At 45.1% G+C, this 16,783-nt stretch overlaps 2 protein-coding genes and 1 non-coding gene across 3 annotated transcripts; 1 reads left to right on the top strand and 2 right to left on the bottom strand.

Annotated features, from left to right (window-relative positions):
- Positions 1–321: 321 nt before the first annotated feature.
- LOC100839910 (protein FIZZY-RELATED 3) lies at positions 322–3,703 on the bottom strand. Its single transcript, XM_014899413.2, has 9 exons — positions 3,014–3,703; positions 2,763–2,885; positions 2,536–2,640; positions 1,836–2,015; positions 1,456–1,713; positions 1,276–1,377; positions 1,022–1,084; positions 861–929; positions 322–762 (listed from the first exon to the last, which is right to left on the bottom strand). The coding sequence occupies exons 1-9, from the start codon at positions 3,503–3,505 to the stop codon at positions 709–711; spliced, it is 1,446 nt and encodes a 481-aa protein (XP_014754899.1). The 5' UTR covers positions 3,506–3,703; the 3' UTR covers positions 322–708.
- An 853-nt stretch (positions 3,704–4,556) lies between these two features.
- On the bottom strand, positions 4,557–7,358 carry LOC100839602 (WRKY transcription factor SUSIBA2). The gene is made up of 3 exons (XM_014898779.2): positions 6,802–7,358; positions 6,515–6,658; positions 4,557–5,654 (listed from the first exon to the last, which is right to left on the bottom strand). The coding sequence occupies exons 1-3, from the start codon at positions 7,137–7,139 to the stop codon at positions 4,946–4,948; spliced, it is 1,191 nt and encodes a 396-aa protein (XP_014754265.1). The 5' UTR covers positions 7,140–7,358; the 3' UTR covers positions 4,557–4,945.
- An 8,394-nt stretch (positions 7,359–15,752) lies between these two features.
- MIR172B (microRNA MIR172b) lies at positions 15,753–16,006 on the top strand. Its single transcript, NR_126896.1, has one exon. It is a non-coding gene; the product is annotated as a microRNA MIR172b (primary transcript).
- Positions 16,007–16,783: the final 777 nt, after the last annotated feature.

The following is a 16,783-nucleotide window of genomic DNA, read 5'->3' as shown; positions in this document are numbered from 1 at the left end:
TTTGTAACAATAAAATAGCACTATTATTATATCAACAAAAAAAAGTTGCGACGCAAAAAGGAAAGAAGAACACCGTCCAGAATCCACAAAGTCTCCTTAGCCAGGAAGAATCTATTCAGTCATCAATATTAAACAGTAGCTTCAACTTTGGCTTGCTTGAACCGTCCAGATCTCCTGCCTGCCTCCCTTTTTGCCGGCTCACTCACATACATCAAATTCTATCCTACTCTTCATCTTTCTCCAGGACAGACAGCATCTGATACCGTTCTACACGTCTACAGAATCCACATAAATTTTTACTACCAACCAGTAAATAAAGCAAGAAGAATATGTGCTGGCAATTAACTGAACAGGTAATCATAAACATGGCCACAGAAGTTTCTCTATAATGGCCTCTGAGTACTGAGTACTGAGGTCTCTGAGTACTGAGTACTGAGTACTGAGTACTGAGTACAACTACAAGCAACAAGTTTCTCTATAATGGCCTCAGAAGTTTCCTCTAAAGTAGAATACATTCCCGTGCCCTGGGTTTCTCTATAATGTCTCATGTCAACCGAATCGGATACATTATTCAGAGCTATGAATTTCTACTACAAAGAATCGGTTAAGTTAATGGGCAATGGAATAAATTAGGCCGCACAATTTACACAAGTCACTCAAGAAACTGCACAAATGGCGGGTATATGTTTGGCCCGGATGTATATGTTGTCATCGGATGTGGCTCCTTGAGAATGACCAGAGCCCAGGATCACGAACAGGAGCCTGGATGTCAACAGAGTGGCAGTAGAAAGTTAGATGTGGTACACAAGGACTTGGAAGTTGTGTGATGGTGAATGCTTTTGGAGCTTAGGAAGGCCTACCTGCGTCTTCATTGAAGGGAAAATGTTCCAAAACCTGAGGGTTTCGTCGCCAGCTCCTGTTACTATTGTCTGTGTAAATATGGAAACACGCATTATATCTCATGTTTCCAAGAATATATTTCTGGAAAGGCTGCTATTATTACATTCTGAAAAGGATTTACCTGCCCATCCGGTGACATTGCAAGGTAAAGCACACGCAATGTATGTCCAGTCAGAGTTGCGACCTGTTATTTGAAAATATTCGATGGTCAGTAACAAGAGGTGGCATTGTTATAATGCACTAAGACTTTCCCCAGGAACATTTAAACAGTACTGAACATTGGTTCAGTAGGAAACAGTAGAGATATTGAAACTTGGAAGGATTTCAATGGACAATTATCTTACTATTGAATGGTCACGTAGCGCATAAGCTTACCTTTGACATTGATGGATACTTCCACACCATTATTTGGTTTTGGGAATACCCATGGGTGCTCACAAGCTCATTTACATTTTTACACCAGGCAAGATTGCAGACCTGAAACAGAAAGCGATGGTGAGGAAAGCAGCATATATTTAGAGCAACATACAGGTCATATTCAGAACTACAACTTGCCTGGCTGCCTGTGTCAACTGAATTCAGCATATTCCCATTAGCTGTATTCCAGAACTTGATGCATCTATCAGCCGTTCCACCTCCTGATGCCACGAGGCCATGCTGGTGTGGTGACCAGGCTATGGCTTTAACCGCAGCGGTATGTTCTGTCAGCCTCAACACCGGCTGCTGCGACCGTTGGTTCCATACAAGAAGCTGGTTGTCATTTCCACCAGATGCAAGCTCACGGTCATCATGCGACCATTTCAGTCCACAGACCTGTAAAGATTTATCACTTCTTGTTCAGAAAGAGTTCTGTAATTTAAGCATTACATGGGATGCTTTTAATGTGCATAACAAGTGAATTGCTTTTCAGGAATGTCATGTCTTAGAAGTCTCACCTCTGATCTGTGGCCAGAAAATTTGCTGATGTAGTCATTGGGGACACGGATATCATGCTGCAATATGCTCTTGTCCCTGCTACCAGAGGACAAGATGGTCGAGTTCCACGCTAATACGCTAGCCCTTGCTTGGTGGCCTCCCATGTTCCGAATCCGCTTACAACGAGAGCTATCCCAAATCTGTCGGAGTACACTTAAATGTCATATTCTTGACAAAGACACTCAAATGTCATAGTCTTGACAAAGAAGAATACTCTACTTCAAAGTGTTTACTGAAAACTCTAAGCTGCTTCAAGTGGAAAAATATTTTTGAGCGTGACAAAGATGTCGCAGTTGAATAAAGGCTTCCATATATATACTGATCTCATGTGTTCGAGTAAGCTTAGGTGTCACATAGTTAAATAAACACTCCAGTGTTACGATATACTATTAATACTTGAAGCAAATAAAAGAAAGTCTCCAATTTTCCTTGTGTTTCAATTGAGCGTCAGCTCATCATACCAAATTGTGAACCTAAGGAGCTGCATATTTTCAGAAGCCATAAAAGTGCCCATTTTCAGACGCCATAAAAGTGCCCATTTTCAGACGCCATAGACATTTTGATCCACACTTTCCATTTAGCAACACAAACTCTATATCCTGAACCGATCACGCAGGTAGTGACTGCATTAGTATATATCATGCCGGTGAGAGAGCGAACCTGAACGTCTCCATGGCCTGTGCCGACGGCGAGGTAGGAGCCTTCGCGTGTCCAGTGCACGGCGCAGACGGTGTCCCTCGGCCCCAGATCGCACAGCTTGGTCACCTGAATTTTATGGCAGCCACCATTAGCAATTCAGCATCACACATAACAAGAATGACTGAATCTGGCTGCAGGCTGCACGATGGATGCAAATTAAGAAGAAAGATGAGAGTGTCCATCCACACCTTGCTGCTGGAGGCGGACCAGAGGTAGACGCAGGTGCCGAGACCGACGGCGAGCATGTTCTGGGACGACCAGTCGACGAGGTTGAGGTAGAAGTCGTCCTGCAGAGATGGCGCGTCCAGCACCTGGGAACACACACGACATAACAAAGAAACGACTGTCAGTCAGTCAGCTCTGTCTCGAGGATTCAGGGTCACCGGCCCAAGAGAGAAAGGTGTTTGGGGGAATTGCCTAGGCGAAGAATTTGCACGACCTTGTGAGGCGTCTTGGGCACCTTCCGGGGCAGCTTCTTGGACGCGGAGGAGTCGCCGGAGCCCGCGACGCAATCGAGGTGGGACGCGGCAGCGGCGAAGGGGGAGGCGGGCGCGGGGCGGTCGGTCTTGAAGCGGAAGAGGTTGGTGTTGGGCGAGTCCGGGCCAGCAGCGGCGGCGTCAGAAGTCGGGGTGGAGTCCGGGAAGAGCTCGGCGCGGAGGAGGCGGGAGTAAGGGGTGTCGGGGGCGGCGGCGGGGGAGGAAGGGGGGTCGATGAGGGCGAAGTTGTGGAGGCGGGAGGAGGAGCGGCAGGGGATGAAGCGGTCGCTGTAGGTGGTCTTGGACGGGGACGGCGTCTTGGGGATCTCGAGGAGGCGGGAGGACGACGAGGAGGCGGAGCGGGACGGGGAGGCGGTGCCGGACGGGTCCAGCCGCAGCGCCCCCGCCATCGCCGCCGGCACGTTCAGCCGCGGCTTCGCCTCCGTCGCCGCCATTGATCTTGAATTGAATTCCTTGTGATCGATCGATCCCCACCTGTCCGTCACCGCCGGCCGCCTCTCCCCCGCGTTGCAGGTAGGCTGGATCTCCTCCGGCGTGGATCGGGGTGGGGAGAGGAGAGAGGAGAGAGAATGGGAGCGGAGAGCAGGGGAGCAACGGTCACTTGGAGCGGGGCTTTAAGACGCTTGCTCTGCCATTGACGACTCAGCTGGGGGAACGGAGGCCGTAGAGTCTAGAGTAGCCGTTGCGGCTGGCGCTGACGTGTGGGTCCCCCTCATCGGAGCGCCGCCGAACGGGCTGGGCTTCTTTTTTTTCTTGCGCTGCCCCGGCGGCCCGGCCTATTATGGTACCGTATCCGCTTTGAGCTGAAGATGGGCCTCGTGTTCTCTGCCCAGCTCTAAAGTCCACGCACGTGCAGAAACATTGACTCAAACCTTCCACTCCACGCATGCACACCTCTAGGAACTTGGCTAGTATAATTTTCTATAAACTTGGTTAAATTGTAAATAAAAATTGACTTGGTACAATGCTTAAACATTTATGTATTTAGGAACTGATATAGTACGTACGTGCGTATGTATGCCCTTCTTCACAACGCGTCTGAGATGATCGTTTCACGAAGGCAGAATATCCAATAAGGAAATGGAGAAGTTCGCGCATATCATGTTAATTAATGCGTGATCCCGGACGCCTATTTTGGTACGACTTGCGATTTTTTGTGTAATAAAGCACCAGGATATCCCTATAGAAAACCTAATGTGATGGGAAAATGTATAAGATTAACATCGCAGCGTGTGCTACAACGTACAGTAGAGCGATCGTGTATGACAACATTGTTGTACAAGACACATAATTATATATAGGTGGATCCAAAAAAATAACCACTGATATATGCAAAAACAAAAAATGGATTGGACGTGCAAATTTTGACTTGCCAAACAAACCTTTATGCCACACTTCCTCTTTTTTTTTACTAATAAATTTGTGAACATATAATTAATAAGTCAAATTAAAGGCTTATATTTTGGAACAAGGGCGAGTAGCTTGTACAAACAACAGTACATGTATATGCATACACCACGGTCCACATACCACATATGTGTATGAATTATATATTACTCACACAACACATCCTCATCATGCATGCTTGCACACAATTATTCTTGTACACCGTACCCACCTATATATACTAACTACACCCTCACATACAACAAATCCTTACAATAAGCTCTAGAAATTACTTTAATTAACTCACAAACATACACTGGTACACTACTATCCTATTTCTATACTCTTGTCACGTCCGTACACACAAATTAGCTTGATTTCAACCATATGCATGCACAAGTAAATAATATTCACCAGCGCATATCCCAATCGACAGAGGAGCAAATACTAGCTAGGGGCTTATTAATTGGCCAGGGCCTTTAATTAGCTTAGAAGATGTTGGAGAGGATGGCCATGTCGATGTAGGGCGACGCCGGGTTCCATGACACGGAGGACGACGTCGAAGGCGACGGCGCCGCCCACGCCCCTGCCCCCGCCGGCGACCCCAGCGTCGATGTCGAGGAGCTGTTCGTCGTCGTCGTCGTCGTCGCCGCCGAGTCGTCGTTGCCAGACGACGGCCGCCGGACCAGCAGCGGCACCATGTCCTCCAGAAGCCCGCTGCCGCCATTGATGATGCTCGTCATCCTCCCCTGATGATCCTCCTCTGCATCGCCAACAATGTCGCCGCTCCCATCGAAGAAATTATAGGAGCTGTCGTCGGAGTTGGGGACGACTGCCGCCGGCCACCGCATGAACCGGCCGTCGACGTTTTCGCCGTCTGCAGCAGCGGCAGCTGTAGCTGGCACGGTAGCGGCGGAGGCCATGGACGGCGGCGGCGAGGTCGTCGTTGCTGCTGTTGCAGGGGTGATGTCGGCGGCGGAGTGCAGCTTGGGCTTCTTGGATCCAGCAGCGGTTTGGGCTTGGGCTTGGGCTTGGGGTTGGGGTTGGGCCGGGTGGTGGTGGGCTTGGAGGAAGTGGGAGTAGGTGTAGTGGAGGTGGAGGCCTTCGTAGGTGACGAGCAGCGTGTCCGGCTCCTCGGTGCTCCGCTCCACCTGCTTCTTCGCGTTGCACCGCGGGTTCGTGCACCGGTAGTAACTCCTGCAAATTTACCACGATCCATTGTTAACATATACATGTATCTAGACGCTTTTTAGAAATTATGTAACGGATGGAATACAAAATTACGCTAACATTTCACCAAAGTTGCTTGTCCATCGATCTTCATCTCTCCAAAGAGTATATAGTTCTTCAATTCACTTGGTTACGTGTGCGGTTATTATTAGGGGTAATCAATATTATTGTCGCCACAACCGAGATTAATTTCAAAGAATTCCAGCCACAAATTGAGGATTGGCAAAAGAAGCAAGCGTCAAGTCATTTGCTTGCTTGCACGGCCGATTAGAATGTACTCCCTATTATTGCTACACTATATATGGGAGTCTATTAAGGAGACAGCTAGCTAGCTCGCCGGTTTCGGGGCAATTTTGTGGGGGCTGAGGTATTTAAGTGCCCATTGATTAATTTCCATCTGGACGCACCTACCTTGCCCAATTCGTGAATCCGGGCCTTTCAACTTTGGCCATTTTGCCTAACCTATGCACACATATTAGTGGCAGGCTGCGGAGGATGCTCTTGAGTCTTGTCCCGGGGATTTCTGGTTTCTGACATTAAGTAAGGACAGTGCATAACTAGCTCCCTCTTCCTTTATTTGGTTCACCTAGCTGAGTAATTGTTCTACACCTTGGAGCTTTGTCTCCTTTGGGCTCTGCCCCGATGTGATGTGTCATCCATTCATTCATTCCTTCATCTTTCTAAAGTGTCGATCGTCATAGAAAGCTAGCTAGTTCTTTCTTTTGAGGCAGAGAATTTGTTTGTAAATGTTTTAGCAAATTAACTACTGGCTAGTTCTCAGTAGTATCTAGCTTTTTCTAAGGATTAGTAGTAGCTAGGTTAGGTACCTCGGATTGGGGCTGTTCTTGATGGATTTCTGACCATATTTCCTCCATTTGTAGCCATCGTCGGCGAGCCCGTTGCCGCAAGTCTTGATCTTCATTGTGTACTTGTTCTCCATCTTGCTCATCATCTTCTCCGGCGAGAAAACCCTACACGTAAGAACAAATTCAGATCAATCTCTAAATATAATCAAGAGCTAATTAATCAAGAATTTCTCTCTCGCAGCTATATACCAACAAGTGCTTACACAATTAATTAACAATCAAGCTAGAGATAGATTTGGAGTACTTACACTGGGGTGGAGCTGTACTTGCGGCCGTCCGCGAGAGGGTCGGCGGCACCGGCGCCGGAGAAGGAGAGGGCGCTCTCGATGTCACTGAGAGTGGGCCCGGAGTACACCGCCGAGATGAGCTTGTTCACCATGGACGACTGCTGCTCCGGCCGCCGCCGAGCTGCAGAGCGACAGTACTCCTCCTCTTCCTCTTCATCGTCCTTGCTGGAGTAAGAAGAATAACCAGCTGCCGCACCGGCATCCACCGGCGATGGCGCCGCAGTGGCGGCTTCGTCGAGGAGCTCCCTCATCATGAGCTCCTGCCCGAACCCGAAATCGTCCTGCCAATATTCCTCCATGACCTCTAATTAGCTTAATTCTACTGATTTATATTTGCTCCTAGCTAGCTATATGAGCTCGATAGATGGAGAAGAAGAAGAAGATTCACTTTGTCAAGCAACTAATTAAGCAAGAAGCTAAGCTTTTGCTGGGGGGAGAAGATACACTTTGGCTTCGATTCGCAAGCGACTGGACTCTAGCTCACTCACCAACCCAGTCTCCCTGCTTCCACTAGTGCCGGTGCAGGTTCTATATATAATGGAACCTTTCACCATGCCCAAATGACCAATATACCCTCCACAGTTGACTAATTACACTAGTCAATATTAGTATTTTACACCCAAACTACCCCCCCTACTAGACCAGGACTCTAGGAGTGCAATTCATTGATTATTAGCTAGCTTAAGGATCAAGTAGTGGCAGGTGCATAAATGTGCATGCCCCGGTCTAGCTTTGATATATTAATTTCATTTGATTTTGATATCTCCGGCCGATTATCGATCGACCAGTCAAGCTAATAATATAAGGAGGTTGTTTGGATCGAGTTTGGGAAGAGAGATCATGTGTCCATGCATGCATGTTTATATTAGGGCACACACTCACATCAAGTTATCATGTATATTGACAAAATAACAATTGAAGATCGAACCAACCAAGAGGATATGCATATGCATGCAACTAATGCATGCAACTGTCAACCACTAAAGCTAACCTACACATTTTTGTGTACACATAATATGATTGGAGTGCATATATGCACCGCCTTTTCCCCAATTCGACACAACATTCTTTATCTATATATACACACATATCAACCAAAATAACTTATTAAGGCCGGCGTACATTCTTCTTCTATATGCATATATCAATCAAAAGAACATATCCACTGCATATATTATGCTAATTGACTACTATTTCACTAGGAGGTGTGTAGAAGCAACACAGAAAAGTGACCAACTAATTATATATCCAGATACGTGTACTAACCCTGAAAGCCTGTGGTGCAGAGAGGGTTCTACTCGAACTGCGCTGCCTAATTAGGGCTAGTGTCCCACAAGACAAGGGCCGCCTAAACTGCAAGGAAATTATCAATGTATCCCTCTAGCTAAGGGTCTCTATCCACATAGCAACCACCACACTGAAGGGAGCAGCAAATGCAAAGCTGCTCTTACACCTAATCATACCCTTTTTCTGTCCTAAAGAGAGACCTACAAGCTGCCTAGGCAACATGTATGTAAACGGAGGCGTGAGGACAAATTAAGGCCTGTCCTCTCTCTTAATCACTCCCCAGCTCGCCAAACCACATTGTACACCTACTTGATTTTGCATGTGTGCCAACTTAGTAGACATGTGACAATTTTAGAATATTTTGCTATTGATCTCTTTCTGCTTCTTTTTTTTTCCTGGCCGGCACACCTTTGAATGTTCAACCCACTGTCTCGAAATGGATATGCATATGCAGCTCTTGTTAATCTTTCACACACACAAGGATTGTGAAGAACTATTTGCTAAAAATATATAGGGGGGGGGGGGGGGGGATCAAGGAAGGAGATTTGGGTAATCGATCCATGTGCTTACCTTGATAATTTTTCATTTCTTTTTGTTTTTTGCAATATGGTGGTAGAGAATTAGAGATGTGTATGTATGCGCGTAAGCAGCTGTGGATGGATGATCAAATTGGGATATAGCATTTCTTGTGAAGCCTATCTATCTATTTATCTCCCTACCAAATCCAAGCAACAGAACCGCTGCATGCTACACGCATCCATGAGAAAGGACACGCATATATGCTTTGGCGTATTGCATTTGGAGTTTGACTTTCTTGGCAATTCGATTACTCCATGTGACCTAGCTAGTAGGTCGATCCATGGGCAAGCATGCACGCTTGGATAATGTCCACCATGTATACAAGCAAAAATAAACCAAGGATGTATTGTCAATTAATTGCTGAAAATTATTTAGACATTAATCAATACCTTTCTAATTAAGCCTCCTGATTAACAATTGGAACATGATTGTTTCCATGTAATTGATCATGTGTGGAACCTCGCCTCACCTCCAATTTAATTAACTCCCCCCTTTACCATGCAAGATGGATCTGAAAACGACAATGCATGCATGCGTGCTTTGTTGCCATTGGGAGTTGACCTTTTGGTTAATTGAGTGAGCTTGGATTGATTGACGGACGGATGGATCATCGTGTCCAATTAGACCAAAGAAAAAAAAAATTGGTGCCGGACGATCGGATCGGAGAGCTGTGGCTGGCCCGGCCTGCTAGCTAGCTATAGGAGGAGGAGGAGGCGTCCAAGGGATACGACAATTAAGGTGTTGACTCCTGCACCCCAGGGCATCTCTAAGCTACGTGTCAACGTACGTGCATGGAGCCGGCCATCACATAGCGCTGTGCATGCATGATTTCAACTAATCTGTCGTGTGTGCTGGACTGGAGCTAGCATCTGTGTGTTGCCGACACGTGGGGCCCAATTAAAGGACGGCCTCAGTGAAATGAAAGGTCAGCATGGCACGGCTGACTCTGGGCGATCCGTGAATGCATCTCGACGGTCCATCGAGGAGTCAGCTCCAAGTTGGCACTGCCATCCTATATCATGCACGGCATGCATTATATAGGACCATCACCCGTGTTTTGTTTTACGTGTTGGCTTAACTTGCATGCATGTGGTCGACCGGCCGGTGCACGTACAGTGACCATAAGGTATATATTGGTACGTCGGTATATGTATAATTAATTTCCTTATTGCAAAATAAATGTGGCATTCGATCGTTGCAGATCTAGCAAAGGGTCAACGCTCGCTCCTAATCTAGCTTTCTAGGACCACGCTAATGAGTATGTCGGTCGTGCCGTATTCGTATGGGGTTTTGTACTGTACGTGTACATACATATATGCTGATCGTGTCACATGCATGCATGCATGCATATCGATCGTCAGACACGGTAAGAATTAATAAACGATCCATGATAATAGAATACGGTTTATAAACTCCAGAACTCTCTTTTCATGCGAGTGGAAGGTAAGAATTAATAACTCGTGAGCTAGCTAGGTAACAAAACGAAAGTAAGTACTTTATGTAATAGTATCATGCATGATTGGTTCACATGTAAGAATGATTGGTGAACTCGAATTTATTTTCTTATTTTTAGAGGGCGGCTGAGATGTCAATCCAAAGGAAAATCCAGTAAAGAAGTTTACAAGAAGATTAATCAAACGGGCTAGTGTGTAAGAACAGTTAGGCCTCTGGAATGTAAGAAAAACTTGACCCAAGTGATAGAACTGCGTCCTTATTTACACTGGAGGCCTAGCATCCAAACATATGCGTTTATCTGGCCCAAACTGTCGGCCTCTAAAATCAATTTGGCCCAAATCGGTCGGCGAAAAAAAGATACAGGCGCCTTCCAAGGGGAACTAATTTGTTTCTTTCTTAGCGGGTGTACGAAGAGATCCATTGGAGGGGAATTAATTGGGTGGTTCGCTTTAGATACGCACACTCGGCCCGGCCCAATGGAAGCACTGTAGCAAGAGATCGATCCATTGGGCCTTAGCAATAATTGGAGAGCGAGGGAGCACGTACGTATATATGTACGTCGTTACGTAGTGCATGCAGAGAGAGGCCTGAAATAATTGGCATGCATGCATGCATGTGCATGGTCGTCGTCGTCGTCTCATCTCCATGCATGCATGACTAGCATATCCTGTCACGCTCTTCTATCTATCTAGCTCGTGTAGTACGTACGTGCCAGGGCATTCGTCGTTCAGAGGACGGACAGGTCGTTTCGTACGTACGTTTGCTTCACATTCAGCACAGATCTCTGCATGCAGACCATATTTATTGGCCAACTTATATATTACTGGACCCGATCTCGCGCGATCGACCCATCTCTCCAGTGTCTCCAATTGGCTGCAGGTATATATATCGGCATCATTGCTTAGCCAATTAGCAAAGCTTTGCATGCATGCATGCATGGTCGACCAATATATATATATATGGATGGATGGATATATCATGACGATCGATCAAGCTATAGCTAGCTAGAATTAAGCTCCTGCAGGCGCACCCCGGCAACTAATGTGGGCGGGACAGAGATTGTACGTACAGATCGATCACCAATGCAAATGCAACAGCTATGGAGATCCCACAGCAAGGCTGCCCTGTCTGCAGCACCTAGCTGTAATCTGCAGCCTTCATTCTGGCGCTGAAACATGCATATGTCTCTCTGAAATCTGCCGCCCGGGTCCCAGATATCCTATTGCACTGCCAGTAGCGGCTAGCAGTCCCCCAACGCGAGAATTCAAACCGCGCTTTTTTTTTTTTATAAATATTGTGACTTAAATATCATGCATGTTTAATTAGTCAATATATATGTCATCTGGTAAGCTCAGGCACCACGTACAGAAGCCGCCCTCGATCAGCATGCATTCTCTTGTTACATTACATTTTTCTTTCCAAATGCATGGTAGCTAGCTTTATAATTGTAGGATTGCCCCCGTTGTGCAAACCTCTAGATCTTTTAGATCTCTCAGTCGATTTTTGTGAGCAAGCAAGCCAATTAACATGGATCCAGTTTGCATCCCTAGTTTTACTACTTCTATTTCAATTTTATGCCTCATATGTTCTGACTGAGTAAAATTAATATGGTTTTTGCTATTGAGAAGTCGTCTGGTTTTTAGTTAGATATATATAATTAGACATGCTTGCAACACGTGTGAGAGGAGGGAGTGGGGATGTCATTCAAATCTTCATCCAACGTACCGCTCTGATCGATGGGTCAACTGATATTTAACCCTTTTATTAAAAATCAGGCGTGCAAGTTATAACCACACTCATCAAACGGGCTTAAATATCTGTTTTGGACTAGTTGAGACTGTTTGACCGAAAATGTGTGGCTCTGCAGACAAATTAGCAAAAACTTGGCCCTGGTGAGACAACTGACCAAAAACTGCGGTTTCTTAAGATTTACTCAAGAAGTGCATGTATGCGACCATTATTTTTAAAACGACACGCGCACATTTAATTTGAAATAGTGAGAGAGCGCCTAATTAAAATATTCCTAGATAAAAGTAAAACATGGTGGTGGACGAACTAAATCGAATGCATGCACCCGGTCTCTAGCTCGATCGTTTCGTTTGATATACGTGTACTGCGGATACAGTGAGCAACATGTATAGTCGCCATGACATGATCCTAGCAAGCAAGCTAGCTAGGCTTGGACGGTAGCTAGCAATAGCTGGCTCGATCAGCAAGGATCTATCGAGATGCATGGATGCGAGAACCCGGAGGAGTATATATATACACATCATGCTTCCAATCAAACTTCTCCGTCAGCAACATACATTGCGCCTAAAGAGAGGTGCGCCATCGATCGATCTAGCTAGCTAGACAAAGACCAAATCGTCATCGGGCTCCTGCTGTCGTCGATCCATCATTCCTACAGCTAGCTAGCTACCCGGCCTTCCTCTCGATTCGCTGTATAGGAGTATATATATATTACTGTAATAATGCGTATATATATGCATAGAACACATTAATTAAGTGATAAAGATAAGTAGTGTTGAGTGTATAAGTGGACTGGTCTTTTGGTTGTGCTTTTTCATCAGATTGGTGTTTGGTTATGTTTGCTAGCTAATGCGTGAAACTTGACTTGACACCAGAACCAAAGGTCCGAACTTTCAAACACAAATTCTTATTGCCTTTCATAATTTACCTTAAAAATTATTATTACTCCTTATCCATGTATTGGCCTCTCGATCCCGCCATGTGAGGGGGAGTACATGTATACGTACACTCTCTCGCTCAAGCTAGGAGTCTATCCAGGCTAGCTAGTGGAGGTGACGATATATGCAAGTACTGACAGCGGGCATGCAATGCAGGGACAGGGATGGACGCCCGGGATTGATGGATGGATAGATAGATGGGAACTGACGGATGGTAAAAACGTACGTGACAGCTGCAGGCTTTATATTTACTTTTCCCTCCATTGGCTGGCTGCATATGCAGTCCTTCATGTGCTCCCTGCTCGCTTTGGTTCGAGAACATGAACTGCATATAGTACTACACCACGTTGCATGTAAACTCAACATCTTTTTATCATTTGCTCTTTTATTTACTGCAAACATCTTCAGACTACAGTACTGTAAATATTATCCCTGGAGGCCATTCTTTTGGAGTAATAATTAGATGATAATGTATCTAATTAAGCAATTTGAGCTAGCTGTTTGAGGATGATTTGGACCTTAATTTGACATCATCGGTGCGTAATGCTTTGACGTCATAGGTGGTGAGTAGTCGTAACACCGCCCACTGCATAAATTTCCAAGTGTGTGATTGGATCTCAATCCCTTGTGCTATGATCAAATAAATAAATTAAAGCTACAGGATACCACTGTTGTAGTACAGTTTGGAATATCTAGTATCTGAAATCCGAGTACATGCATCAGCTAGCTGTATATATTTGTTATTCTGCTTTCACCTTTACCCAGATAGATAGATAGATAAAGAGACAGTGGGCAGTAGGGAGCAGCATGAAGGTAAAAAAGAAAAGCTGAGGACGTGCGTTGCATGGATGGTTGCACAAGTTACAAGTAGACAAGTGGACAAAATCCGTAGTCCGGGATATCGAGATTCTGCAGATGTTATTTTCTTCAGCTAGCTCCATTGAGGTGGCCGGTCTCACTAGCTCACTCACGTAAGCGGCATCCATATGCAGTAGTACCCAATGCATGCATGTAAGTGTAGAGATATGGATCGTGTGGTCATGATCAGAGATCGATCAGACACCGACAAACATGTACGCATGGGATCCCGTGCATTTGTTTATTTTCGCACCCAGCTTTTTTACTTACAACTGTGCGTACGTTTATATATTTTCATGCGCATGGTGTGTGCGTGCGTGCGTGCCAATCACGCGCCCACACATCACATTGTATGCGGTACGAACGTACTGCTATCTATATCGATCTATATATATAAATCTGTCTTCAAGTTAGTTACATCCAGATGCAGATATCGGCAAGGCTATATAGCAGTACATCTCAAAGTTCTGAACGGAGCACCTGACTCGATCGATCGTAACGCTCATGAATGCATCCATCGATCAGTTGCAGCTAAGTACGTACCTTTTCCAACTGCGGACTGTACTATAGCTAGCATCCAAATGATATCATACTAGGAGTATAACAGTCCGTCTGAAAATAAATGACACGGATAGCATCCAAATGATATACTACTAGCAGTATAATAGTAGTACGACGATATTACGTAATCTCTTCGTCCGAAGATAAGTGACATGGATCTAGCTATATCACTTCTTTCTGGTCGTAAGAAGTACTTACTTGGCAATGCATACGCCCTCTGTTCCGGGGTTACACATGATATGTTGCAAGTACAAATTAAGAAAAGGATACTGACTATATAAAAATACCATAAAAATATTCTCCCTCGGGCCCCTTGACGAACGGGCAAGCATTTTTTCTGTCATCGATCGTGGATCTCTATCAAAGTAAACGGAGCCACACAACACACGCGCACACAACCTAGAGACCGAGTAAAATTATTGCATTGCTGCTGTAACTTGAGCCTTAGCCAGCTAGGCCAGAGCTATAGTACACATAGGTAGCTAGCTCATCTGGTCCGGGCCCGGGGCCGGGAGAGCGCTAGCTGCTTGAACAAGTGCATGCAATGGGGTTGATGGATATGGCAGCTAGCTTGTAACAAACGCAAAAGATATGCTTGTTTCGTTCCCAAAATACATACTCGCAGGCAAGCTGTGTCCAGCAGCTCTATGGCTGGCTATGGCTATATGTGCCTGCACCATCTGTCGACCGATATTGGTGAGGGACTATATATCGATATGATGCATTGAAGCGAGTTGGTTCGGTTTCCTCCAAACGGAAACATTTCCTCTCCATCTCTCCCTAGCTGCATCGCTTTTGATCTCTAGCTCTTTCTTTAGTGGCAAGGTGCTGAGGCCAGCAGCAAGTAAAAGCACCTCTCCCAATTGGCATCTCTCTCTGATCCCTGTGTGCCCTATTGGCGATGGCGATGGCTAACCACCACTGTTCATTGCTGTGTACTATTCCTCTCGAGGTCTCTGACAACGCATTTGCATGTCCAGTTTTTTGTGTAACAGTTGGTAACTGTACTGTGTGGTTTGCATATGTAAGAGAGAGAGGGAGATCAGTAGCTAGCTGCTGGCTGGTTCTTGTAGCTAGAGCTCGTTGTATTTATAAAGCCAGAGTCCTCTTGAGGCTTTGGCATATATATCGCCCGAGAGGCTTCCGTTTGCTGCTATGAGAGACTTTAGAGAGAGGAGTAGCTAGATAGCCGTCGTCTCTACCATGTCTTCTTCTTCTTCTTCTTCTTTCTTTGTTCCTGGTCGCTACATAGCTCTCTCACATACTCGATCCAGCTTAAAAGCTTTTTTGATCTCCCAGATTAATTTGTTTCTAGAGCTAGCTAGCTAGCTAAAGCATCCATATATAATGTGTGCATTATTTATCCATGCATACATCTTTTCCTACATATGCTAGCATGGTGTCGTTTGAGAGAGGGAGAGACAAAAGCTAGAGATGTGGTGACATATCCTGCAAAATTATATGTGGAGACAAGCAGCTAGCTTAGTTCGCGGCGACCAGTCGGTGATTTCTGCTGTGGCATCATCAAGATTCACACAAATGCATGCTAGCTTCGTCTATGCCATCCTTTCTCATCTTTCGATCTCGATCTCGGCCCTAATTAAGTAATTATACCCAATTGTGGATCGGCCGGATTGGAGATCGATGGATGCGTGGAGAGGAGCTAGATTAGCTATAGCTTATGTGTGGGAATCTTGATGATGCTGCATCGGACATCAGTGACTAAAACAAGTATGGCAACAGCTCCTCACAAATTAATTCGATCTCTGTACACTTTGTTGGAATATTCCTGCAGGAATTAATCCAGGTACGAAAAAAGTCCGTTTGGCTGTGTTACTGCATTTTTCCACTTTAATTGCTCTGTTATGTGTATATACCTATAGTAGCTCAATATGCATGCTCTCTTTATATGATTCGTGATATATGTTTCTCGGCAGGTAATTAAGCTAGCTGGTCCACTTTATTCTTGCTGTTACAAGTTCTTTCTTTTTTCACAGCAGGTAACTCGTGTAACTGAACTCAGTACTCTGTTGTAACCGTAATGCCGTGCGGTCACGCACTGTCATAGCTCAGTTGTTCTTCAGTACAGTACTATATAGCTAGCTCGTACGTACATGGAAATTTTCAGTTATACGGCACATATGCATGCATGGCATCTCCTCCAGCTACCTAGCACTGTATATTGACGACGTGCTATACCATATACTTTATGTGGCTTTCGATTAATTTGTTATGCCTTCCTTTGAAGTAGGAAATTTTAGTTTTGTCCTATAGCAAAGTCAATTTTTCGAAGTTTATGACCATGTTTATAATTAAAAAATATCAACATGTGCCATGCCAAATCTATGCATTATGAAAAATATATTTCATGCTTAACACATATTGGTATCGATTTGATGTTGTAGGTGTTATATTTATATCCATAAACATGGTCGATCAGACTTAATTAAGACAAAACTAATTAAGATGTATGCCATCCCTTCAGGAAATAGAGGTAGTGATCGATCTCTCTCATG

The sequence above is a fragment of the Brachypodium distachyon genome, chromosome 2 (assembly GCF_000005505.3).
Source record: "Brachypodium distachyon strain Bd21 chromosome 2, Brachypodium_distachyon_v3.0, whole genome shotgun sequence".
NCBI classification, from domain to species: Eukaryota; Viridiplantae; Streptophyta; class Magnoliopsida; order Poales; family Poaceae; genus Brachypodium; species Brachypodium distachyon.
This window is presented reverse-complemented; position numbering and strand designations above follow the sequence as displayed.

What these genes read in the sequence shown, in the direction of transcription:
- LOC100839910 (XM_014899413.2), bottom strand. Translation starts at nt 3,505, where the DNA reads ATGGCGGCGACGGAGGCGAAGCCGCGGCTGAACGTGCCGGCGGCGATG. An exon ending in TTTCTGGCCACAGATCAGAG is followed by an intron (nt 1,714 to 1,835) that starts GTGAGACTTCTA and finishes AAATCTTTACAG; the next exon opens with GTCTGTGGACTGAAATGGTC. An exon ending in TCCCTTCAATGAAGACGCAG is followed by an intron (nt 763 to 860) that starts GTAGGCCTTCCT and finishes GTTGACATCCAG; the next exon opens with GCTCCTGTTCGTGATCCTGG.
- LOC100839602 (XM_014898779.2), bottom strand. Translation starts at nt 7,139, where the DNA reads ATGGAGGAATATTGGCAGGACGATTTCGGGTTCGGGCAGGAGCTCATG. An exon ending in AAGTACAGCTCCACCCCAGT is followed by an intron (nt 6,659 to 6,801) that starts GTAAGTACTCCA and finishes TCTTACGTGTAG; the next exon opens with GGTTTTCTCGCCGGAGAAGA. An exon ending in AAGAACAGCCCCAATCCGAG is followed by an intron (nt 5,655 to 6,514) that starts GTACCTAACCTA and finishes GTAAATTTGCAG; the next exon opens with GAGTTACTACCGGTGCACGA.